We start from the raw sequence: 25,790 nt of genomic DNA on the forward strand, positions 1-25,790 counted from the left end.
CCCTGGTGATGACTTTCTTGTCTCTGGCCCCTGTGGGATGGGGAGACCCTGACAGAGGTGGGCAGTGAGCTTCTGCCTGCTATGGGCAACAGGATTTCCTGTGGAATGATTTGGGAAGGTCAGCGTGGGCGGGATGGGCTAGGGAAGGGAAAGGAAGGATCTGGTGGTGTGCACACCTATATAAAGCTGGAGCCTGAGAAGGCTTTTAGCTGAAAAAGTGCTTTCACATCCTCCCAGTTAGTTTTCATTTGGATTAACGTCCTCATGAGTTCAGGTCAGAGATGGGAAAGATTGGGAGAGGAGAAAGGCATGGAGGGCTTAACGAAGAGAGAGGAAATGGAAGACAGGTGATGGGCAACGGGTAACCAAAGACTGTAAGAGAAATTAACTTTGTTTCAGCCAAGATCAAAATACGCTCAGTACCGGGGCGCCTGGGTGGCTCAGTCATTAAGCATCTGCCTTCGGCTCAGGTCATGATCCCGGGGTCCTGGGATCGAGCCCCGCATGGGGCTCCCTGCTCTGCGGAAAGCCCGCTTCTCCCTCTCCCACTCCCCCTGCTTGTGTTCCCTCTCTCGCTGTGTCTCTGTCAAATAAATAATAAAATATTTTTAAAAATATCCTCAGTACGTCTCTCTTCCACCCACGTTTATCATGTAACTCAGTCCATGTGTCCAGTACCTCTAGAGTCCCCGCTGAAGTACAGGAGGGCTCCTGTGTATCATTTTCCTTTTCCGTGGACGGGCTTTCACACGGTTTCTCCTATAAAGTGATACTGGTGGCTTTTTTTTTCTTCAGAGTTTTTTTACCCGAGCAGCCCCTCCAAGAAAGAAATTAAATGATTTAAATGCTGTAAATACTGTATTAATAATTTAAATACTGTAAATACTAAATACTGTATGTTAAAGAGTAAATTTTTTTTTTTTAACAAAATAAGGCATTTCAGGACAAAGTAATTGCTGTTTTCAAGTGATACATACCCGCTTCTAGGTGTCGCTGATCTTTCTAGGCTTTTATCAGTTTAGAAATTCGTCCTATTCCCTAAAAGTTTTAACTGCTGATACCTGGGGGTGGGTGGAGGGCGTGAAATGCCTGAATTCGGGCAGGTGTGCCTGGCAGGAATCTAAGGCGTCTCTCTGCTAGGGAGATGAACTCCAGCCAAGATAAGTCAGTGGCTCTTTAAGGATGATTATGCTATCCCGGTGATGCTGAGTTTAATTAACTGCGGTTAGCCACCGGGTGGTTGGAGGAGACAGGAGAGCATGATGTTTCTAAACGGTAGGTAGAAACGGGTGAAAATGATTTCTTTCCAGTAATGAGCTTGTTCCCGAATTGGCTAGTGGGTATTTTTAAAGCTGTGCTAAATTAGAGGAATCCAACTATCTCACCAGTATCTTGTAGCACGTGGGTTGAGGGAGACTATATGGGATATCCAGAAGAGTTCTATACATAAATTGGATTTAGTTGCTCCAAGAGTCACTGGAGCTTTTAATCAGACTGGAAATAAGGGTAAGCTGAAGTCTTACAGATATGTGGTACTTAAGGGAGCAAATTAATGGCATGCCTCTGTGTAGCTGTGAGTGGGCAGAGGGAAAGGCAGGCTATGACTGGGGGGGTTTGCCAACTCACAGTCTTTTCTCCCCCTTACTTCAGCTCTGTAGTGTTCCCGTCTGATAGGCCTTGCCTGCACCGTAAAGCTCTCTGACTGCGATGGAGGACTGCAGTATTAACAAAGAACTAAAGCAGAAGTTGAACTTTTCCCACTGTGGAGAAGAGAGTGAGAGTGAAGGGCAGAAGGAGGCAGAGGAGAGCAGGGAGGCCCCGAGCCAAACCTCAGACAGGGCTGAAGGTCAGGACTCAGAGGCTGAGTTCACACCCCCCAGGCCTCCCCTTAGTAGCGTCCATGAAGTCGGCACCCTTCAGGCAAAAGGCAAGATGAGTCCAGAACAGGTTTTGAGGACTCCAGTGTCAGGCTTTGGCAAAGGTCCAGAGACCCCAGCCCAGCCAGAAGGCAGGAGCAAGCTGCTGCATTGTGAGAGCCCCTTCACTCCCAAAGTAAGTAAGTTGTGGGGCAAGGGGACCTGGCCGCCAAGATCTGTGTTCCTTCAGCTCAGCGGATGGAGAAGCAGGACGTGGTTGTGTATGTGTATCTGACCGACTTGTCTCATGGGCTATGGATCTCCTCAATTATGTATTTATTGGTGAAAATGAAGAAGAGTTTAAATTGCCAGAAAACAGAACTAAATACCTTGCTAGCTGTCTTCTCAAAACCATTGATGTCAGCAACTATTTGGTGTGGGCCACAAATAAATCTTGGTGGGGAAAAAATATTCCTAGCTAAAGAATATTGGAAGTGGAAGGAATATTGAGATCTAGAGCCCTATGATGCATTCTGCATGGGAGAAAATCCGGGTTCCAAGAGATAAACTGGCTTTTGGCTCAGCCGATGGCAGAGGGAAGACGAGAAACCTGATCTTTTGGTCTTCGTCGACTGCTATTCTTTCCATTACTCCAACTGGCTCTAGGTTTATGTAATTATTTACTAATATTTCCTCCTATAAGAATGTTCACATCCCCCGTTTGAACATATTCACATATCTCTGCTATTGCTCTTCCCCGAAGGAAGTCCCCCCATTCTTCAGTCTAGTGAGGGGCAGGCTCTTACATGTGAGCAAAGTGTTGACTTGCTGAGACTTCTTTATAAGCTGGGGATGACGAATAGGCAAAGGTCCCAAGTAGTTCACTTAGTCCTTTATTCTTGCTGTGATTATTCTCCTATTACATCTACACATTATGAAAGCCAGGGAAGGGCTCTGACAGCCCAGTGCCATGCTGTGTGAGCCTCAGGATTGGTATGAGCTCCGCTTTCTGCTGGCTCAGCTGGAGGTACATAAGGCCGTCCTAACAACATCTGTGCTTCTGGTGGCAGACAGAGTCACTGTCGGCAGGTCCCTTTAGTTCCTGCTGAGTATGCACATCACATCCACCAGGAAGGACTAAGCTTCTTGTCTGTATCATAGACAAGTTTGTTGTTACTGTGCTTATGTGTCCACCTGTGGGTTTTCCAATGGTCCCAACACCAACCAATCGATCGTCCGTTTATTTTTTGAGAACCCAGTGTGGGCAAGGAGCACAAGACTCGGTCTCTGCCCTCAAAGCGCTTACAATCAGCATAGAGACAGAGAGGAGATGTACCTATAGACACTATGTGATAGGTGCTTTGAGAATGGTTTTGATGTATGTAAATTAGTGGGAGAGTGGGCTGAAGGAATGTGGCTCTGAGCAAGAGTAGGCAGGCAAGGAAGAATGACATGGTATGTCTATTTCATTCATTCATTTAAGACGGAGCACCTTGATATCAGACCTTCTGCTGGCAAATCCTTCACTGTGTCAAAAAGTGCCCATAAAATGAATTAAGATAAACAACTGAGACAGTGAAGTTCAGATTAGCTGTGCCGGGGGAGTGCTGCAGCATGAGAAAGAATTGGGAATTAAGTCTCAAGATCAGGGATGCCTTTCCAAAGAAAGTCAACTCTGAGAGTGGTCTTCAAGGATGATCTAGAGCGATCCAGGTAAAGAAGAGAATGAGAACTTGAGGCCAAGGGAAAAGCAGCTACCAGGCTAGGAGGGGAAAGATCATGTCACACCTAGAAATTGCATGTTGCTAGGGACGGGGAGGGTGCAGGCAGCGAGGTCAGAGTAGGTAGGCAGGAGCTAGATCGAAATTTTATTCTGAAAGCTCTGAAACCTTCATTAAATGGTTTTGATCAGAGGGCTTTTGGAAAATTTGGCCTTCATGTGCAGGCTGCAAGGCGTGGGAGAGACCCGCGGGCAGAGCGGTATTTACAGCAGATCTGTTGACAAGGGAGAAAGGCCGGAACTATGTCAGCGGTGCACAGTGATAAACTGAGAGATGTTTAGGATTTGCTAAGTGACTCTGATGCAGGATCGTTGAGCCCAATGGTCAAGAAAGAATTCTAGAGACCTTGTACGGTGGAAAAAGGTGTTTTTATTCTAGCACAGGGACAGGACCCGTGGGCAGAAAGAGCTACATTGTGATTGTGAGGAGTGACTGATTATATAGGGTTTTCTAGCCTGTGGAGGTGACGGTGACTTTAGGGCTCCAGAAAACTGAGTCTATAGATTACTGGAGGTCTATTATTAAGATTGTGTTTTTCTTGTAAATCATTAAGACAGTTACAAAGTCTAGTGGAGTTTCATGTCCTACATGACTGTGATCTTTCTCAATTGACCATTTGTTATTCCCCTGCCTTTGTTCTTAGGCAGTTACTAGTGCCCGAGGAATGTTTTATATACATATATATATATCCCACCTTAAGAGGAGGGGGTTTAGTGGGATGTCAGTTCATGTTTTGCCCTCAGCTTGCCTTTTCTCTCATCATTTCCCCACCCCCTCCCCCGAACAACCCTGACCCTTAAATCTTTAAGATTGTTGAAGACAGAAGATCTCATCTTCTGTAGCTTCTTCCTGTTGAATAGGGGCACAGAGACGTCCCTACCTATGGGTCAACGTTGTCCAGTCGGGGAACCTATAGGTGAGTTATGGAAGGCAGAAGCAGCTGAGTCCAATTTGGACAAAGAAGTAACTCTGTGGGTGGTAAGGACCGTCTTCAATCCTTGCTTGAGGACGAGTTTGAGATCTTCTACAGGTTCACAGGAGTAAGAAGGCACGTTAGTTTGTTCATGGGTTCCCTGGGAAGGAGGTACATGAGTCCAGGAAGAGGGTCCCTCTAATATTACTGCAGTGGGAGTACATAATACAACCCAATATGGACTTTTCCATTTTGGGTTGAAGTCCCCTGCTGTATTTGACTTCCAATCTTTTAAACAAACTATGTCTCTGGGGCTTACATGGGACTGACTTTCAGTTATAGTTAAGTCAGGTTTTGGGAGCATGTGATCAGTATACCCATTAAGTAACATGAATTAAACCAGCCTTGAGTGAACCATTTAATAAGGTATTATAATCTTCATCTAATAACAGGTCCACTGTAAGAAATGGTTTTCCATATAGTAACTCAAAAGGGCTTAGTCCTAGAGATTGTTTTGGAGCAGTTCTCATTCTAAGAAGTCCTATTGGTAAGAGAGTAACCCAGTTTTTCTGGGTCTCTAGACTAAGTTGTCATTTTAAAGTATGATTAAAAGAAGGACCACTGTCACTTTAGGGATTGTGGAAGGCAAAATCTAGGAATAAGGTCTCTCAACAAAACTTTGGTTACTTCTGTGGCTCTTTCAGTTTTACATGGAAGGGCCTCGATCTATCCAAAGTATCAACAAACACTAGTAGGAACTTACAGCCTCTGTGAGGAGGCATTTGTGTGAAATCAAGCTGCCAGTCCCCTCCTGGCTATGTTCCATGGCCTTGGACTGCTTTCAAAAACGGTGGGGGAGGGGGGCGGGGGGCACAGACTGCACCTTCTGGATTTACTTGTGCCCAAAGGATTGGCAATCTGTTTTATTATAGCTATTAAATTCACTCCATCAAATATATTTTTAACTAAATGTTTTAAAGCATTTTTGCCCAAATGAGTAGCCTGGTGTAAACCCTGTATTACCTTCCATGAGTTATTTTTGGATATAAAGATTTTCCCCTCATTATTAACAAGCCAGTTCTGTGCCTTTTTTGAATTTCCTTGTTCCTGGGCCATGTGAATTTCTTGGTTTGAATAGACTGGAGTTATGGACTTGATTGGAGTTAAGACTGGTATGAGACTTAATATTTGTTTATTTTGTGCTGCCTGCTTGGCTGCATGGTCCTTTAGATTATTTCCTTTAGATTTCAAGATCCTATCCTTTTGACATCTGGGGTGTCAAATGGGGTGAATTATAGCTACCTCCTTAGATAGGTGTATAGCCTCAAGAAGAGTAATTATTTCAGGCTCATATTTGGGGAGTTATGGCTTGATAATAATCATAATCCATTTCCTTCTAAATTTCCCCATGGGCATGTAGCTCCAGGCAAGCATATTTGGAGTCAGTATAAATATTAATTTTTAGGCCTTTTGCCATTGAAGAGCATGGGTAAGTGCTATTCATTCAGTCTTTTGAGCAGAAGTATTTATTGGAAGGGCTTTTGCCTCAATGGTCTTAGCTAACTATAGCATATCTGGCTTTTCTTTCTCCCTTATCCATGAAGCTGCTGCCATCAGCAAACCAATTGTCATCTGCATTTTCAATAGGGGAATCTTTTAAATCTGGTCTGCTAGAAAAAACAAGATCGATAATCTCTGAGCAGTCATGTTCTAGCATAGACGTAGGATGATCAGGTCCAGGCATAAAGTTTGATAGGCTTTCAGTATTATTTCAGGTATGTCTAAAAGCATAGCCTGGTATTTAGTAAGCCGGTATCCTGTCATCCATTGGTGGCCTTTGGTCTCTAGGACACTTTGGACCTGATGTGGAGTCATCACCATCAAGAATTGTCCCAGAGTAAGTCTGGAAGCTGCTTCTCCCAGGAGGGCTGTTGCAGCCACTGCTTGAAGACAAGCCAGCCACCCACATTATCAAGTGACTTTGAAAAATAGCCCACCCGTTTTGTTTCATTTCCTAATTTCTGGGTAAGAACTCCCAAAGCTTGTCCCTGTTTTTCTGTTACATATAAAGTGAAAGGTTTTTCTAAATTTGGTAAAGCCAAAGCTGGGGCTGACGAAAGCTTAACTTTTAATGTTTGAAAGGCTGTCTGTTGGGCCTTCCATCCAGAGTAAAGGTTCTTTACCAGGGCCTTTAATTGAATCATACAATGGTTTGGCTAAGAACCTAAATCCAGGAATCCACAGTGGGCAAAAACCTGCCATACCTAGGAAAGTACAGAGTTGGTTTTTTTGTAGCTAGGGGTCCAAGATCTAATACTGCCTTTTTTTTTTCTGTCAGTAGACAGGGTAGGGTGACTTGGTGTTAGCTCGTATCCCCAAATATTATATTATACTTTTTGTTTCGATATTTGTGCCTTTTTAGCGAAGACACGATATCCTCTGTCTGCCAAGAAATTAAGTGAAGTTATAGAACTGCTATCAGACATTTCTTTTGTGGGACTACAGATGAAAATACCATCCACATACTGAAGTATAGTCCCTCGAAGCAGGGAGATATCACGGAGGTCCTTGCTAAGTGCAGCCCTGGAAAAAGTGAGGACTGTCCCTAAATCCCTGTGGCAAGACTATCCAAGTTAAATGGAACAGCCTGTGGGCTTGAAGGTGAGGCCCATTAAAAAGCAAATTAGTGGCTGTGTTTCTTCACTTTGAGGGATGCAAAAGAAGGTGTCTTTTAAAGGACTTCTGGGTGGCTCATAAGCGTCTGCCTTCGGCTCAGGTCTTGATCCCAGAGTCCTGGAATTGAGTCCCCCATGGGGCTCCCTGCTCCGCGGGGAGCCTGCTTCTCCCTCTGCCTCTGCCTCTCTCTCTCTCTCTCATGAATAAATAAATAAAATCTTTAGGAAAAAAATAAATCAAGTACTGTAAACCAGTTGGCATCACCAGGGACCTGGGTGAGAAATAGTATATGGATTTGGCACCATGGGATGAATAGGCATCACTGCTTCATTTATAGCTCTTAAATCTTGTACCGTCTGATAGTCTCCATCTGGTTTCTTTGCTGGTAAAATTGGGAGTGTTATAAGGAGATTGACAAGGTTTTAAAATACCATCTTTAAGAGATGTATCAATAAGTGGTTGTAACCCAGCCTCTGCCTCAGGTTTTAAGGGATACTGTTTTTTTTGTTTTTGTTTTTGTTTTTTATGAGGTATAGTGGTTGGGTCCTTTAAGGTCACTTTAATAAACAATATTAATAAACAAATATTAAGTCTCATGCCAATCACAGACCTGTGGATTTACTTCCTTCCAGATATTAGGAGGGATATCAGGGCAAGGTTTAAGTTTTCTGGGTGTTAAAGAGAACAAGCTGTCCCCTTTAGTCAGAGCAAACCTGCGTCCTGGTTTATACATTAAGTCTCATCCAACTAATGGAGTGGGACAAGATGAAAGGACTAGGAAAACATGAGTAACCAACTGGTTTTTGTATGTACAGGCTAAAGGCATTGTCTGGAGGCATGTTTTAGTTTTCTCTTCTGTGCCAACCATTCTATGTTTAGAAAGACAAGCAGGGCTGAGTAAGAAGAGTAAAACTCCTGTATCGATAAGGAAATTGATAAACGTACCTTCCACATCCAGGGTAACCTGGGGCTCAGTCATCCTGATTTCCAATGTCCTTCTCTCTTACAGACAGGACATGGCCCCGGTGGAGAGCCTTTGTTTGGACATTCTTTGCTCCACTGTCCGACTTGGGCTCACCTGTAGCATGGGATCTCACCTGCTCCTTCGTCTGATACCGGCTTTATCTTTGGCCCCTGGTTAGTCTGGTGTTGTGGGGAATCCGCTATAGTGCCAGCCAATATTTGAGCCTGTTTTTTACCCTGCATTTTAGCTCTCCAGTCCTTTTCTTGCCTAACGGCCATATTTCTATTATTAAAGACCCCTATAGGGCGCCTGGGTGGCTCAGTTGGTTAAGCGACTGCCTTCAGCTCAGCTCAGGTCAGGATCCTGGAGTCCTGGGATCGAGTCCCGCATCGGGCTCCCCGCTCAGCGGGGCGTCTGCTTCTCCCTCTGACTCTCCCCCCTCTCATGCTCTCTATCATTATCTCTCTCAATAAAAAAAAAAAAAAAAAAAAAAAAAAAAAAGACCCCAATAGCTACCTCTAGTGGGTGCTGGGTGGGGGTTTGAGGGCCTAAAGCCATTTTAGCCAATTTTTAGTGGATGTCAGGTGCTGACTGACCTAAAAAATGCATGTTTAATATAGTTGTTCCTTCAGAGGAGGTTGGGTCCAGATTTGTGTATTTAGGGATGGTGTCTTGGTGTCTATCAAACAGCCCTGAAATAGAGCTGGATTTTCATCAGCAACTTGGGTAACTTCCTGAGTTTTATAAATCCTTTAGAGAATCCTTTTTTCATTTCTTCTATTAAACAAGTGATCATCTGGTCTTGTCTTTCCCTTCCCTGTCTATCATCTTGGTAACTCCAGTAAGGTTTGGTATTGGGAACAGCAGTGCCCCCTACTGGATAATGATGGGTAGGGGGTTATCTCTGACTGCTTCTTCATCAGCAAATTCTTGAGCCCCTGCCCAGATATGGTTCTTTTCCTCAGGGGTGCAACAACGAGTTAATATGATGTATATATCTCACCAGGTCAAATAAAAAATAATAGGTAATTGTTGAAAGTCCTCATAAATTGAGAACAGGGTTTTCGGAATATCGTCCTAATTGTTTATCTGAGCCAGGTCTGCCATGGAGAATGGAACATGACTAACTGTGCCCATTTCTCCATTAGCAACCTCCCTAAGAGGATGCAATCCATATTTAGGTAGAAATCCTAGAAGATAGGGAGTTCCACTCCTGGTATGTCCATCTGGCCTGGGAGCAGAGGGGTCTTTAGGTTTATAAGGAGGAGAGAGAGTAACAGAGCCAGTGTCTTCTTTGTTTGGATTGGCCAGTGATTTCTACAGTGACCCAGGTTTGTTAGGAGAAATGGGCCTATTTAGACAATCCTCATCCAGTATGTCCAGAGGGGGTTTATTAACCTGGTTGGTGGTTAGACACATTTTGCAAGAGGCCCTTAGATCAGGATCCTGATTTAGGGCCATGAAGGCCTGGACATAGGGTACCTCAGTCCATTTGCCCTGTTTCCTGCAAAAGAGATCGGATAGATCGTATTAAAGTTTAATGTCCATTAATGGGCCATTTTCCCTCATTTCCCGAGGAGTACCGAGGCCATGCAATGTTACAGAAGAAGATCAGTTTTTTTCTTTCTTAGATCTTGCAATCTGAATTGATTCCAGTAGGTTAAAAGGCATCCCAAGGGAGGATACTTGGGAACTAAAGATCCCATGCTCCTAGAAAAGTAGAGGTTTATTACCAAAAATCCCCCCTGCCTCCTACGTGGCATCTATGCAGGATATGTCCGAGGTTTCTAGTGTCAAAGTGACCAGAGGCATCCTTCTAAGAAGGTGCTATGAACACTGCCTTGCCTTGGAGGAATGCTGGTGTCCCTCAAATTCCCCACTGCATTCTAGATGACTAATGGGTGCCAGCGAATGGACCAAAATGCCATGGAGAACCTGTCATTCTTAATCCATGGAAAACATCAGCAAAGTTTTACAAGGGGAAATTATATAATATTGTAATTTAAGTATTCAGTAGGGGACATTGATGAAGAATAGTAAATATAGAAATCCATCCTGGTCTAAGTGACATTCCAAAACATGTAGTCTTTTATAGCTGACTTCTCTAGGAGATGGTTCCCAGTTGGGTTTTAATTCAATTGGGTACTGGTTTCAGTCAGCTCTGAGAGGAGGTCTCGTGGCCAGAAGTGGGTAGGCCAGGGATTTGGATGGGATTGCATTAGACCAATGAGGAAGAAACCTTACATGAGATTCTTAAGATTGGCAGCTGTCCTAGTGACTTAGGTGGCTATCCATGCCCAAGAAAGACAACTGTGTATAAGAATAGGAATAACGAGAGGGCATTGAGTTTCTGGGCCTTAGAACCATTCCGGCCAACAGAATGAGCTTCCAGTCAAAAGGAATTGAGTTTCCGGTCAAAAGGCAGGCTTTCTCGTCCCCATAGAGTAGCCACGGGCTAGAGTATTGCAGCCTGAGCTATTGACACGAAAGTATTCCAATAAGACCATATTCCTTGAAGAGCCTCTAAAATGAAAGTAAAAGGAGAAGAGAGAGTAACTCACCAAGTTTGTGCTGAGGCTCGAAGTCCAGATGAAGGTAAGATGCAGAATGCCTGTATGGGCCACCAAAATATGATGCAGGATCATTGAGCCCAGTGGTCAAGAAAGAATTCTTGAGATGTTTTGCGGTGCAAAAAGGTGTTTTTATTCTATTTTTTAAAAAATATTTTATTTATTTGACAGAGAGAGAGTGAGAGAGGGAACACAAGCAGGGGGAGTGGGAAAGGGAGAAGCAGGCTCCCCACTGAGCAGGGAGCCCCGATGTGGGGCTCGACCCCAGGACCCCGGGATCATGACCTGAGCTGAAGGCAGATGCTTAACAACTGAGCCACCCAGGTGCCCCCAAAGGTGTTTTTATTCTAGCATGGGGACGGGACCCGTGGGCAGAAAGAGCTACATTGTGATTGTGAGGAGTGACTGATTATATAAGGCTGTCTATCCTATGGTGGTGAAAGTGATGTTAGGGCTCCAGGAAATTGAGTCTATAGGTTCCTGGAGGTCTATTATTAAGATTGTGTTTTTCTTGTAAATCGTTAAGACAGTTACAAAGTCTAGTGGAATTTCATGTCCTACATGACTGTAATCTTTATCAATTGACCATTTGTTATTCCCCTGCTTTTGTTCTCAGGCAGTTACTAGTGCCTGAGGAATGTTATCTATATCTATATCTATATCTATATCTATATATCTATATCTATATCTATATAGATATCTATATCTATATCTATATATCTATATATTTTATATATATCTATATATCTATCTATATCTATCTATCTATCTATCTATCTATCTATCTATATCTATATATCCCACCTTAAGGGGAGGGGGATTTGGCGGGGTGTCAGCTCATGTTTTGTGCTCAGCTTGCTTTTTGTTCTCTCATCAACCTGATGGAGGCATTGAGGGAAAAGGAGGATCTAGGGTCCTTTGAGGCTTCTGCCTTGACTGAGTAAATTGTAACTTGAATCAAGATAGGTGATGCTAGAGGCATTTACAGATTTGGAGAAAGCAGAGGTGTACTGTAAATCATTGGATAAATGGGTCTGGAGTGCAGGAAAACAAACTAAATTGGAGATCTATATTTGGATATCATTAGCATTTTGGAAGTTGTTGAAGCCTTGGGTGTGGATGAGCTCAAGCAGCCTGAGTGCCAGAGTAAGAAGAGAAGTGGTCCAAATTAGTAATCCTGGAAGTGCCAAGATTGGAGGGGCAGGAAAAGAACAGAGCTTGGGAGGGAAACTGGAAATGCAACTGAAAAAGTGCACGCTTTATGAGGAATGCAGTTTGGGTTAGAAGAGAGAGAGTGGGCAATGATCAGTGGTGATGTTATGCTGAACACAAGGATGCAGAGGAATGGAGGATTGACTTAGCTCAGCCTTACCCAAGGGAGAGGCCTAGAAACCCTGTAAAGTGACTTTAGGTCACCATAAAGACTTCCTAGCACAACTAGCTAGAATAGAAGAGCTTCCCGAGGAGGTAGTGGGTCCCTGAGCTAAATGCATTGAGCACTACTTGATGATCACTTGGTAGGAACTTTGTAAAAGAATTCAAGCATCAGGGGACTAATTGTACCAACTGGGCCTTTAAAGTCTGCAAGTCCTGAGATACAATGATGTTGTGTCTTGAAGGTGGGAGGTTGCCTTCTCCTCTTGCCATCTTCAGACACAAAAGAGCTATTCCTGAATTTTCCTTTCCCTCGATCATCTGTAACAGAGCTGTTGCTTATGGAATTAGCTACACTCCCTGGAACATATTTATACTCTCAACCTGGATATCTTTCCAGAAATTTTTAATCTGCTTTACTTTTAGACAGAACTTCCTTTTCATAAGCCTTGTTCCAAACTAAGTTCTTTTGGATTTGCAAAAGGATTACTCACAATTCTACCATTCTGGCAATACAATCCATATTAAATATAATTAATATCTTCCCTGTATCATAAGTGGAGCTCACAAAATCTATCGGCCTTCATATTTCCAGACTAGGAATTCTGATCTTGTCTGCTCCGATGTGAATACTTTTCCTTCCTTTTATCTGAAAAATGTCTATGTCCTTTTTGTTGTCCTTGAAGTGTGGCAACCAGAGTGTATATCATTCCAGGTGTGGATGCCCACTATTTCATATGTGATAGACACATTTTACTTTCCATATAATCAGCAGCACAAAAAACTGTTTCTCAGGGAATGATTTATTGTAATTCTAAGTTCACTTCCTGAGTCACATAGACAACCGAGAAATATTATATAGTATAGTTGTACTTTGAGCAAATACTCAGCCCTGTAATACACCTACAGGAAAATTGTGAGGTTATCATTGATGGCTTTAGCCCCTGGACAATAGCCCCAGGATTGTTCATCCTGTCAACTCTAAGACATGTAAAACCCTTATAAAAACTTGGCTCCAGCAATGACCTTTTTCTTCACTTAAAAAAAGGTTAGGTTACTGGGTGTACTCTACAGTTTCCTTCATTTCTGCTTTTATCATTTAGGATTTATAATTTCAATATTCATTCTTTGTATCTTCACATTCTTGAATTACATTTTTATATAGTGAATCATGTTATGGTCTAGCTTGTGCTTCTACACTGAAAAGCCATGGGCAGATACTATCCAATAGAGGCATTCTTTTAGAAAGAGCCTCACAGTACAATGATTATACTATGAAGTTATATCATGGCCCCCGTGTCTACTGCTGGACACTTGGGAGACCCATAACACAGCTCTCTGGCCCTCAACTTAGGTCATAATGGCATTCTGCTGTCTCATCAGAATTCTTTTTCTTCTACCTATCCCCTCTGTCGTTTGGTTTAGTTCTGGTAGGTTGTAGGTGTATGTTCTCTTACTGTACCCCACTTGGACTGGTAAGTCCTGTACATTTCCTATTTATTCGTGTGCTGGTTATAGCCGCTACAAAGCCCCGAATCTTAAGGACTCAGGATTATTTTTCAAATTCTTTACCCCACTTTATGGAACTCTTCTCATTTGGTGCTGTATTTTAAGTGGAACTGGATACTTCTTTTAACGTTTAGATAGTCTTTCCTGTACAAAGTGATTATTTCTGAAAGATTGATGAGCTGTTGACTAATGGACTGTGCATCCCTTAAGAGTTGGAAATCAACCTCTGTATGCCTTAGCATCTAGCCCAGCATCGGCTACTTAGTAGGCACCAAACAAATATCTGGATGAATACTTGAGGGGAAGTTAAAGTATACACTGAGAACATAAGGACCAGGTCTTCTAGAGTCCTTTTCATTTCTCTAAGCTGGAGTATAGTCTTTAAAAAGCTAGAGGTAGTAGTTGAGTTGGTGTTTTTCATAGCTGGCCATCAGAATTGCCCAGGGGGAGGCGGTGGAGCTTAACACAAGTACAGATTCCTGTGTTGATCCTCTAATCAGAATATCCAGAGGAAGACTAGGAATCTGTATTTTTCATAAGAGGAGCAGTTATAATGCAACTAGTTTGCACCGAACGAGATAACCTCTAATTCCTTTTCAGCAATAACATTCTTTGGTTCAAATATTAACTAGCTGATATGGAACTGCTTCTTTTTTTATACTAACCCCACTCTGTTTTCCCTTTTTGTCACCCTCATTCAGGGTCTGCTAAGCCAGTCGGTGATTTCTTCAACAGAGAAGCTCCCCTCCAGAGGCTCTAAACATTTGAGGTTCACACCTGTTCCCTTTGTGGATGAGATGACCTCATCGGCTCTGGTCAACATTAACCCCTTTACCCCAGAGTCCTATAGAAAACAATTCCTTCAGTCCAACGGCAAGAGGAAAACCCGAGGGGATCTGTAAGTGTACTGTTGCCTCTAACTTTTGAGAACTGATCTTACTATGGTCAAGTAGAAGGGAGAGTATGAAAGTAAGATTAGGAATAAGAACTCTACTTGAATGCAACTGATACCCTGTTCACACATCCACTCCTTCCTAAATGTTAATGTTGGTCTGCTTTGTCATGGAGATTCTAGTGTCTCCCTATTCTGAAGTGTACTGTATGGTGTCTTCTGTCTGAAAGAATAGGGCAGAGTAAGCAATACTCATCTGACTTCCATTAGCAAGTTGAATGAGCTATGGAACTGCATTCACGTGGTCTCCTCTGGATAACAGAAGGCTAGCCACTGGGGCAGGTGTAGCTCACACTTCAAGGAGTATACTGCTGTTTCCAGTCTAGCTTGTGTGACTGAGGGCTCTAGAGCAAAGATTTGAACCTCTCTGGTGGCAGATTGGCTAAAGAGAAAAAGATAGTGTTGCTTTTGGAGGTGCTGAGAATAGAAAGCCAAACTGCACAACTCCACAAGGCCTCAATGGTAGAAAGTGTCCAAATGAGGATTGTGCATATTACTTAGGGACATTTCTTTACTATGTCTCTTTGATGCTTCCTTTTTTTACACAAAGGAAGTGCCTTTAAAATGGGCCAGTCATTTGTGCTCATATGTACTCAGCAAAATAAATGCACGGCTAACAATGTGAAGTATGCAGAGCATTTAATGTGTTAGGTTGAGTTGTTTCGTTTGGAATCAATGACTCTGTATTAACCAGCTTTGTGGCCAGAATAGGTTTTTTCAATACTATCTCCTGGATCTTAAGTAAACAGAACTTCAGTCCAAGTATATAGCTCCACTTTTATTACCAAGAATTCTATTGGTTTTAGCTCTTGAGGATTCTTTGCAAATCATCAGAATTGATTCACCTCTCACGGAAGCTAGCCAGAGGAGACAGTTAATTTGAGTTACCTGCAATGAAAGTGATGACACTTTAGTAAGAGCTCTTGGTGCTTCTGAGTGAGCATTTTTCTCCCTTACTTATTGTGCTGTTATTTTTTTGTAGTGTTATTTTATAAGGTATTAGAATGTCGTATTAAATTTAAGTCACAAATGTCCAGCATCAGTTTGTCTCCATCAGTGTAAAGTCTTCCTCTATTTGCACTTTCTATCCTGTGCTTCTCCAGAAGAAAAATCTATAGCTGGCTGCTCTAGAGATTGAAATCTGGCTTAGAGATCCAGAATGCAACTGCTCATGCCAAAGAGGATGTTTGGCAGAGCTTATTGGAAAGTAACTGAAAATATCTTAGCCAGTGTTAGAGCTTATTCTGCTGTACTGATGGTCTGCCTGCGAACCTAGGGCAAAGCAGGGGAGGTGGGTGCTGGAGGGGAAGGTTACAGTGAGGCAGGAAAGCGTGCTCAGTTTCCTGTGTCCTGTGTGCTCTCACCTCCACTGTTCAGTGTCGCTCTGTTTGCCTAGAACCCCACTCCTGCCCCTTAGCTGATTCCTACTCGTTCTTGAAACTTAGCCTGCCTATCCTCTCTCGGGAAAGGCTTTTACTCTTGAAATCATGATTTGGGTGCTGCCTATGGTGTCGCTTGGTATCTTGTTCTTATTCTTGTTTCTTACAATGAAATTTTCTATTTATCCTTTCCCCAGTTATAAACAGAAGTGGGGAAGGAATTGTCTTATTTACTCTCACAACCCCAGAACCTGGTATAATATCAAGCCCATGCCAATCATACATTGATATCACTTCTTTTCTTTTTTTTTTTTCTAAGTGAGGAAGCTGGTCCAGGGGAAGGCAATGTAGAACAAGGGCTGCCTGCCAAGGTGAGCACAGTTCTTTGTTTCAGCGGTCATAACTTAGGCACTTCATCCTGTTGTCAATCTCTCTATCTCCTTCTCCCTCTCTCTCTCCATACCACCCGCCCACCTCACTTTGTAGATTTACCATGTGCCTTACAGCTGAATTGATCTGGACTCTCAGCAGGGTCTATATTCTTAGTTAGTTACTACTTTATCAGATAGTGCCTGATCAGTATATCGCTAAATCATTAACTTGCAGTGTTTTTAAATTAATGGCTACTGTTTCTATCTTGGATTTATGGAAAAATTCTATATTCGTGGGGTAGAGAAGTGAAGGGAAAATTCAAGATATTTAAGGTCCAAAAATGGAGAAGCAGAAGAGAGCAATATGGCATAAAGCCAAAAGTTTAAATGTAAAATTTTAGCTCTTAAATGTATCAGTTATCTATTGATTTTTATTATTTATTTATTTATTTATTTATTTTTAAGATTTATTTGAGAGAGAGAGAGAGACAGAGCACAAGCAGAGGGAGAGGCAGGGAGAGGGAGAAGCAGGCTCCCTTCTGAGCAGGGAGCCCGACATGGGGTTGGATCCCAGGACTCTGGGATCAAGACCTGAGCCAAAGGCAGACGCTTAACCATCTGAGCCACCCAGGCTATCTATTTATTTTTAAATAATGTTCACAATCTTTGTTGTAGCATCCCTCATTTGATAACCTAGCCTAATAAAATAATACTGTAAATATTATCACCAGAGATGCTTATTGCAGCCTTAACTTGTAATGGCAAAAAAAAAGTACGAAATGTCCAATAATAACGGCCAAATAAATGATAATTTACAGTGGAATATTAAATTGCCATTAAGAAGTTTATAATACCATGAAAACATACTTATGCTCAATATTCAGTTTACAAAAGTGGAGGGGAAGGGCTTGAGGCTGGGGAATGATGTAGATGGTAAGCTGGCTTATTTGGTGTCTGAGATGAGGATGGGAAGGTAGTGGCCGAGCAATTGGTAGAAGGCCTTGAGGTCTCTGACCAGAACTTTGGATTCCTTGTGGGAGACAATTAAGTGTGTCTGATTCTATGGTATCATTCTGCAAAAATAATTTTCACTATTAGAAGAGATGGAGAGAGGGCTGGTAGCTATGGCAGCTCCAGACATGGGGGAAACAGAATTTGAGATTGGCTAAGGGCAATGAAAATTCTAGATCTTGCTAATGAAGACTGGTTGGTATTAGATGTTGAAATGAGGAGCTAGTAAGAGTCAAGACTGTTTAAAATCAAGTTAAATGAAAAAATTCTTGCTAACAGGGATATTGCGAAAGGATGACCTCATGGAGATAAATTGGTTTGGATTGAGATTCATATAAATTCATGGAGATTTTTATTGTCTTAGCTACGATTTACTGAGAATTTACTGTGTGCTTGGCATTGAGCTAAGTCACACACACACACACACATTTTCTCATGTAATATTTAAAAGAACCCTGGGTTGTAGTTGCTAGGATGCTCACTTTACTTTAGATGAGAAAACTAATAAAGGAGCTCAGTGATTTTTGCCTAGGGTTACCTACTAGCTGGAAAAAGAGAGATGTTGCAAGTCAGCCAGGAGGTGGAAGGACTGCTATACCTGAGCACGTAAGCTGAAATAATCAATTTGACAATTTTGTTCTCCACACTAAGATTTTTGAGGAAGCAAATTGAACACAAATAAGTTTATTCAATTTGAGATGGAAACATTAGCAGCCAGAGTGTGAGGCAGGTAGACAAGAGTCAAAAGGAGGTGTCTTTTTTTTTTCTTAACATGTTCTACTTGGATCCCAGCCATTCCTTCAGCTGAGGACAGTAGCTGTTGCTGTGAGCAGGGGCATCCCCTCTAAAAACATATTGAGAAGAAGAATATCCCAGACAGAAGAAATAACGTAGAAAAAGACTTAATATATGAAAAAATGCCAGTACAGCGTTGTATAGATGGTTATGAAGAGTACAAAGAAGGTAGTCAGCAACTGGGGAGGTTCTTGCTACCATGAATGCTGACACAGACAGAATCAAAAAGATTTGCCTCAAAAGTCTTTTTGAAAACTTTGAGAAATTTTGGAATATGCCTTAAATTTATTGCTTACAATATGTTAGAAAGAATTACTTTAATATTTTAATAAAATATTTCAGAGATGTGTTCTACGAGAAACCAACATGGCTTCCCGCTATGAAAAAGAATTCTTGGAGGTAGAAAAAATTGGAGTTGGGGAATTTGGTACAGTCTACAAGTGTATTAAGAGGCTGGATGGATGTGTTTATGCAATAAAACGTTCCACGAAACCTTTTGCAGGATTATCAAATGAGTAAGTGCCTTTGAAATGTACTAGAAGTACAAACTTTGATTTGGAAAGTTATTTCTCGTCAAAACATTTTAAATAATAGTACTGATGTCATTAAACATACCCATTGCTATCCCCTCCATTTTTTTTTTCTCATGGTTCTTGAGGCTTTTCCTACTGGTCTGACTGCTTTTGCTTTAATGAATAGATTTATGGAGTGATCTTCTGCCTGTTAGTTCATTAGAAATATTGCCAAGTAGGAAGTTACTGTTAACTCACTGGTTATCTCCATTTTGTATTAATAATGAATTCAATAATGAGTTCAATGTTTCCAAGACTACAACTGAGGAAAAGGCAACAAAATTTAACTTTCACTCCCAGAACTAATTGTTCAGAAGTTCTTCCTTTTACAAAGAAAACAATTATTTTTAGATTCAGCCAATGCTTTTTGTGAACTGTGGGAATGTAATACTTAGTTCGCTAAATCTGAAATTATGGACCTTCTTCATTTTTATACCAAAATTCATCGAGTACTACATTTTACTTTTTTTTGTGTTGGATTTCCTGTTCCATAATGAATCTCTCTCCCCAAGGCTGTCCCTGTGACTGTATCCTATTGGCTGAGTGTAATATTGACTCTAGTGATGTCTAGCCTTCACAGAGAAGACAGAGGATCCATTACAATATCAACCATCAAGTCCATAGTGGCTTTATTAAGCCCATCAAAGTTTTTTTTTTTAATTGTAATACAGTAAAATTAAAACTCCAAGTATGTCTGCCACTGAGATAGTAACAACCTAACACTCCTCCTTACATATGCCATGTTCTATTAAAAAAGCGCTGTGAATGTCCACAATAGCCAAACTGTGGAAAGAGCCAAGATGTCCATCAACAGATGAATGGATAAAGAAGATGTGGTATATATATACAATGGAATATTATGCAGCCATCAAAAGGAATGAGATCTTGCCTTTTGCAACGACGTGGATGGAACTGGAGGGTATTATGCTGAACGAAATAAGTCAAACAGAGAAAGACATGTATCATATGACCTCACTGATATGAGGAATTCTTAATCTCAGGAAACAAACTGAGGGTTGCTGGAGTGGGGGGTGGGGTGGGAGGGATGGGGTGACTGGGTGATGGACACTGGGGAGGGTATGTGTTCTGGTAAGCGCTGTGAATTGTACAAGACTGTTGAATCTCAGATCTGTACCTCTGAAACAAATAATGCAATATATGTTAAGAAAGAAAAAAAGAAGAAGAAGAATGTAGCAGGAGGGGAAGAATGAAGGGGGGGAAATCGGAGGGGGAGAAGAACCATGAGAGACGATGGACTCTGAAAAACAAACTGAGGGTTCTAGAGGGGAGGGGGGTGGGAGGATGGGTTAGCCTGGTGATGGGTATTGAGGAGGGCACGTTCTGCATGGAGCACTGGGTGTTATGCACAAACAATGAATCAGGGAACACTATATCTAAAACTAATGATGTAATGTATGGGGATTAACATAACAATAAAAAAATTGAAAAAAAAAAGCGCTGTGAATTGTGTAAGACTGTTGAAGCACAAACCTGTACCTCTGAAACAAATAATACATTATATGTTAAAAAAAAAAAAAGAAGAAGAAGATAGCAGGAGGGGAAGAATGAAGGGGGGAAATCGGAGGGGGAGACGAACCATGAGAGACTATGGACTCTGAGAAACAAACTGAGGGTTCTAGAGGGGAGGGGCTGGGGGGATGTGTTAGCCTGGTGATGGGTATTAAAGAGGGCATGTTCTGCATGGAGCACTGGGTGTTATATGCAAACAATGAATCATGGAACACTACATCAAAAACTAATGATGTGATGTATGGTGATTAACATAACAATAAAAAATAAAAAAAATTATTGAGGACTGGGTGTTATACGCAAACAATGAATCATGGAACAGTACATCAAAAACTAATGATGATAGTATGGTGATTAACATAGTAAAATAAGAAAAAAACAACCATGGATTTTGGTACCAGGATGATCAAGCTTCTGGTCTTAGGTCCACTATCACCAGCTTGATGTTGGGCCAGTCCCAGCTTTTCTAAAGCCTTCATCCTTGCCACTATATCTTACTGAGTAGTTATGAAAATTAAATGAGATAAAATAGTAAGCAAGCAGTGAGTACTCAGTAAATGTTCTGCCACTGTTAATAATGCCTCATATGTTGTCTTATATTTTTTATTATTATGTTCAATTAGCCAACTTATAGTACATCACAAATTTTTGATGTAGTGTTCAATGATTCATTAGTTGCGTATAACACCCAGTGCTCATCACAACATGTGCCCTCCTTAATACCCATCACCTGGTTACCCCATCCCCCCACCCCCCTCCCTTCTGTAACCCTCAGTTTGTTTCCTGGAGTCCAGAGTCTTGTCTTTTAAAAAAACATTTGTATGTATTTATCTTGACTAATTTTTCTTGATGCTTTTCTGTCTTTTAGGAATTTGGCTTTGCATGAAGTTTATGCTCATGCAGTGCTTGGGCATCACCCGCATGTGGTACGTTACTACTCTGCATGGGCAGAAGATGACCACATGATCATTCAGAATGAATACTGCAATGGTAAATATGTGGACTAGTATCTATGGAGAGGGAGATGAACGTTTAAGTCTCCAGGAAAAAAAAAATCTTTGCCTCCTCCTTGTAGTTTATGCCAGGCATAGCAGAGTTATACCTAAAAAGTCTGTACTGTAGTTTTGCTTGGAAGCAGGGAGTTGAGGACACAGAGTTGTGTTGAAAAGGAATTTCCATTTTATGCTATGTCCTATTTCTTTCAGAGCTGATGTGTGGCTGACACATAGAAGCTATCAATCCCTTCACACTTTACTCAATACTTAGAAAAATTTTGCCCTAGTGGTTTGAATGGTAAATCCTCCTCTTACATTTGCTAGGTATTCTAAAAGATGCAAACCATATTCCTTAGCATTTTCAGGGAGGGAACGGTAAACTTACACAGCCAACTTTTGATTAATTTTCAAGTGGATTCCTGAATTGGGGGATAGTTCATGCATCTTGATGCTTCTTACCTTTGAGCTTTAGTGTTCTCAGTAGAGTTTGAGCGTGGGGTGGGTGCTGGGAATGAAATGCAATGACTTCAGGACTATACATACACAAGAAACTGGCGGACCTTTTTTCTGGGCTACATAAATAAAAAAAGTTGTCTTTTAGTTTAACATATTTTAATCTGTGATTAAGAGGTTGACGTAACAGTACAGTTACACATGATTATTCTCAAATATGTTTCATCAAAATGTTCACTGGTAAAATAGGAAAGTGCTACCAAATTAAATAGAAGCTTCCTGGCATTTTAGGAGCAGCAATCCATATTCTGCTCCGTAGAATAATATTGGAAAATGGCATCCCTCCCAAACCTGCTCCCCCCCGCAACAAACAACATGTACACCCACCCTCAAGTTTCTCTGATAGTACAGTCTTTGAGTAATTTTAGTAACCACTAGGTAGTTCTGAGTATGTATGTGCAGCCTGACTTCTGAGGACAGCGGTCAGTGGTAAAGCTTCATCATTATATATACAAGTAGGTTAAGTAGGTAATATTATGAAACGCTAGAAACATAGAAAATATTACACACATGCTGTCAAACAACGATTTGGAGTTTCGTTAGGGCCTGATTTCCTTGTAGTGTTTTTTTTTTTTTTAAAGATTTTATTTATTGGGCGCCTGGGTGGCTCAGTTGGTTAAGCGACTGCCTTCGGCTCAGGTCATGATCCTGGAGTCCCTGGATCGAGTCCCGCATCGGGCTCCCTGCTCGGCAGGGAGCCTGCTTCTCCCTCTGACCCTCCCCCCCCATGTGCTCTCTCTCTCTCATTCTCTCTGTCTCAAATAAATAAATAAAATCTTTAAAAAAAAAAAAGACTTTATTTATTTATTCATGAGAGATAGAGAGAGAGAGAGGCAGAGGGAGAAGCAGGCTCCCCGCGGAGCAGGGAGCCCAATGCGGGACTCGATCCCAGGACCCTGGGATCATGACCTGAGCCGAAGGCAGATGCTTAACCGACTGAGCCACCCAGGCGTCCCTGATTTCCTTGTAGTATTAACTATGAACTTCGTTGGTTTCTTTTCTCTAGCAAGTTCACCTAAATCCCTTTTTCTAATAGTCTCTTTAGGATAAAAAAAAAATGGACCCTTTCCTTGTGATTGAGAAGTTGAGACTTTTCTTAATCTTCTCTTCCTAATTCCTTCTTATCATAACCTGAGATTCCCTATTCTTCTCCCTCCCCACCCCCAAAATTGGTTTTATTTTCATGACTTTTAACTACTAACAAAGATAATATCAACAAAATTAGCCAAGAAAGTCAAACAAAACAGAATTAATTTAATCTGATTTGGGGCATTGTAAAGATTTCAAATTTTAAAAAGAATAAGGAGTGATTGTTCCTTTTACAAATCATCTTCTAATTCTGTTCAACATTTGAATACCTTCTACACGTATGATATTAAGTTCTAAGGTGAGATACACCATAGAGTGAGCTAAGGTAAGTCCTTCAAGGAGCTTTACTCCACTTGCTCTGTTACAATGAATACTCAAGAGACAATTTACTGCAAAGCCAGGTGGTACAACTACGGATAAAAAGCATTCAGAGAAGATGGATGTGAGTGAGGGGCAGCACAGTGTGGTAGAATGGGCCTGGGCTTTAAAGTCAGGCAGACCTGGGTGCGGCACACTAGTTGTACGATCTCTGGGATGTCAATCCCACTGAGTAAAGAGATCGTAATATTTACTTAAGGGAGTAGTCTGAGAAATAGCAACAATCTATGTCAAGGGCCAGCACAGTGTCAATACCTGATAACACAGTAAGAACTCAGTAATAGTTGTTATTAGAGCAACCCAAGAAAATCTCATACAGGAGGTAAGACTTGAAAGAGGGCTTGCAGAAAGATTACCAGAGTTTAAGGAAGTAGAGGGAAGACTTCCATTAGAGGAACAGTATGCAAACAATGGGTCTGACCAAGCAGACAGTAAGGAGACTGACAGGACTGAGGTGATCCCTAAGGAAGTAAGATCAGAAAGGTAAAGTGTGGGAAGACTATGGAGGGCTTTTGGATGTTTCCAGGCAGTTGATTTCGGAGTATATTATGAGGAATCACTGTCTGTTTACCATGGTGGTCCACTAACTTCATTGCATACTTGCCCATTAAAATGTAATTCTGATTTATCAAAATGTAATTCGCATACATCGCTTTCAAATGTGAACTGATCATTGAAAATAAAGCATGCCCTTATACTTGCCTTATTTGTAGTTATGGATAATCCATGTTGAGACTTTGCCCTGTGGCTCTAAATAAAGGAGAGTTAAGTCCAAGTATTTGTAAGGTAGAAGAATAGCCAGTGCCTGATTCCTTCTAATCCTTCCCACCTCCATGCTCTACCTCTCCCTCTTTCTCATCTCTTCATCATCGTGCTTGCCACATTTACCCCTGTACCCCAGCGTGTCCTAGCAGTCAGGCTAGACTATGTATAGTTATAGTTTTGCTCAGATTATAAATTAGATGACTTAGATAATGTACATCATAATTAGTAGAGACAAGCAGTTATCTGATTTTCCCGACTGTGCCTTGTGAGCCCTGAACCAATCAAGTGTTCTTTCCTCTGCCCTCACCCTTGCCAAGATCTCTTACACGTCACCTTGGGGTCAGCCTCTGAAATCTGAAGGTCTTCCAGCAAGTAGATCAATTGTGCAGCCACCAGGATTCCAAACGACTCAGGATGGGATGATTAATCTGTCCCTAACGGCAGTATTTTCTTGTGATGACTTCTGTCACTGAAATTTTATAGAGCCTGCTCCCCTAGGATGGTGGTTCTTGGATTTGTTCCAGTGATGTGACCTCCAGAAGCCTGCCTTCTCTGTGGAACACCATGAATACTGGTTTTGTTTTCCCACCAAACAAGGAATAACTTTACCAGCAGAAAAATATGCTTGTGTTGTAGAGAGCAACATAAAATCAAGATTTTGAGACTACAAGTGTATGAACAAAATATCCTGTTGAATTGTTGTTCTGCTGTTTACATTTCATTGTTGGAAGGCATTTGCTATTTATTTTAGTATCTGTCAGGCCTCATAAGCAGATGGAAAAACATAGATATGTCTTTCTTAAGTTTTTTTTCCCCCTGCCAAGTAGGGAAAGCACTTTTATCTAAAGAAAGAATCCAGCCGGCCATCTCATAAAGACGGTTTGAGAAGAGCTGTCCAGGAGCTGGTTGTTTCCTCCTAGGGCACAATGATGGCAATTCTGGTACCATCTCCAGGTGGTACGTTGGGGTATGGAGTTAAGGCTCCAGGGTAGCTGACATTAGTAGGGATGAAGTTTATAGTTCATTCAGTATTGCTCTATGAACACCTACTTCCTTAATACTATTTAGCAAAGAACAGTTAATAATGCTCTCCGATAAGAGGGAGACAAGCAGCTTTAGCTTTGGCAAAATAAAGACCTTCTAACACCTTTGCATAAATGCTTTTCAGTAACTTTTACTGTTAATTATTACTTGGCTAACTTTAATATTATCTACAGAGCTTCTAAGTAATTAAAAGTGCTGCTCTCACTGGTCTAGTTACCCTTAATAAATACCTGTAGTTCTTCAGGGAACTGACAATATACCTCAGCTTATAATCTAAAAGACCATCTTAAAGGGTTCTCACGTACCCACAGGAGGCTTCTCTCTTTCCACACCTTTTATGGGGTCCCTGTCCCAGTCTTTCCTTTGCTTCTGTTGCCAGGATAGACATTCAGTTCAGAATATATAGATGAGATGCAAGACCTTGAGAAAGTGGAACTGCATAAGACGGGGCCCTGTCTTGAAGGAGCACCTAGCCTAGTGGGAGATGAGTTCCAGTGGACATGGGAGCCTTAGCTGCAGGCTACCTTCTCCTTGCCACACCTCACGGCTTCGTCTGCACATTTAGACTCGAGGTGACTTTGTTTCAACACCCTCTTCCTTTCTATCTAATGTCCTCTCTGGTACATAAATTCTGAGAAGAGTTCTGAGTGGGGAAAAAAAAAAAAGATACACCCTTCACTTTAGGCCTCTGTGTTTCTGAAAATGGCTGAAATTCTTCTTTCTGAATTTAATTATTTTAACACAACAGGTCAA

General features: G+C 41.5%; 1 protein-coding gene and 1 long non-coding RNA gene across 5 annotated transcripts in view; one reads left to right on the top strand and one right to left on the bottom strand.

Annotated features, from left to right (window-relative positions):
- LOC144379609 (uncharacterized) overlaps positions 1-25,790 on the bottom strand; it is a 41,181-nt gene that overhangs the window by 2,412 nt on the left and 12,979 nt on the right. For 2 of the 4 annotated variants that reach the window (XR_013442905.1, XR_013442903.1), the window contains exons 2-4: positions 21,708-21,820; positions 1,627-1,760; positions 679-817 (exon numbers count right to left, since the gene is read on the bottom strand). This is a non-coding gene — a long non-coding RNA (uncharacterized LOC144379609). The remainder of the gene's footprint in view (positions 1-678; positions 818-1,626; positions 1,761-21,707; positions 21,821-25,790) is intronic. The other 2 variants (XR_013442904.1, XR_013442907.1) reach the window with 2 other exon arrangements.
- WEE2 (WEE2 oocyte meiosis inhibiting kinase) overlaps positions 1,708-25,790 on the top strand; it is a 32,415-nt gene continuing 8,332 nt past the window's right edge. The window contains exons 1-5 of the mRNA XM_036111338.2: positions 1,708-2,052; positions 14,345-14,541; positions 16,294-16,345; positions 18,494-18,666; positions 21,122-21,243. Of these exons, the coding sequence (XP_035967231.1) occupies positions 1,708-2,052; positions 14,345-14,541; positions 16,294-16,345; positions 18,494-18,666; positions 21,122-21,243 (889 nt within the window). The remainder of the gene's footprint in view (positions 2,053-14,344; positions 14,542-16,293; positions 16,346-18,493; positions 18,667-21,121; positions 21,244-25,790) is intronic.

This window comes from Halichoerus grypus, chromosome 12 (assembly GCF_964656455.1).
Source record: "Halichoerus grypus chromosome 12, mHalGry1.hap1.1, whole genome shotgun sequence".
Classification (NCBI taxonomy): domain Eukaryota; kingdom Metazoa; phylum Chordata; class Mammalia; order Carnivora; family Phocidae; genus Halichoerus; species Halichoerus grypus.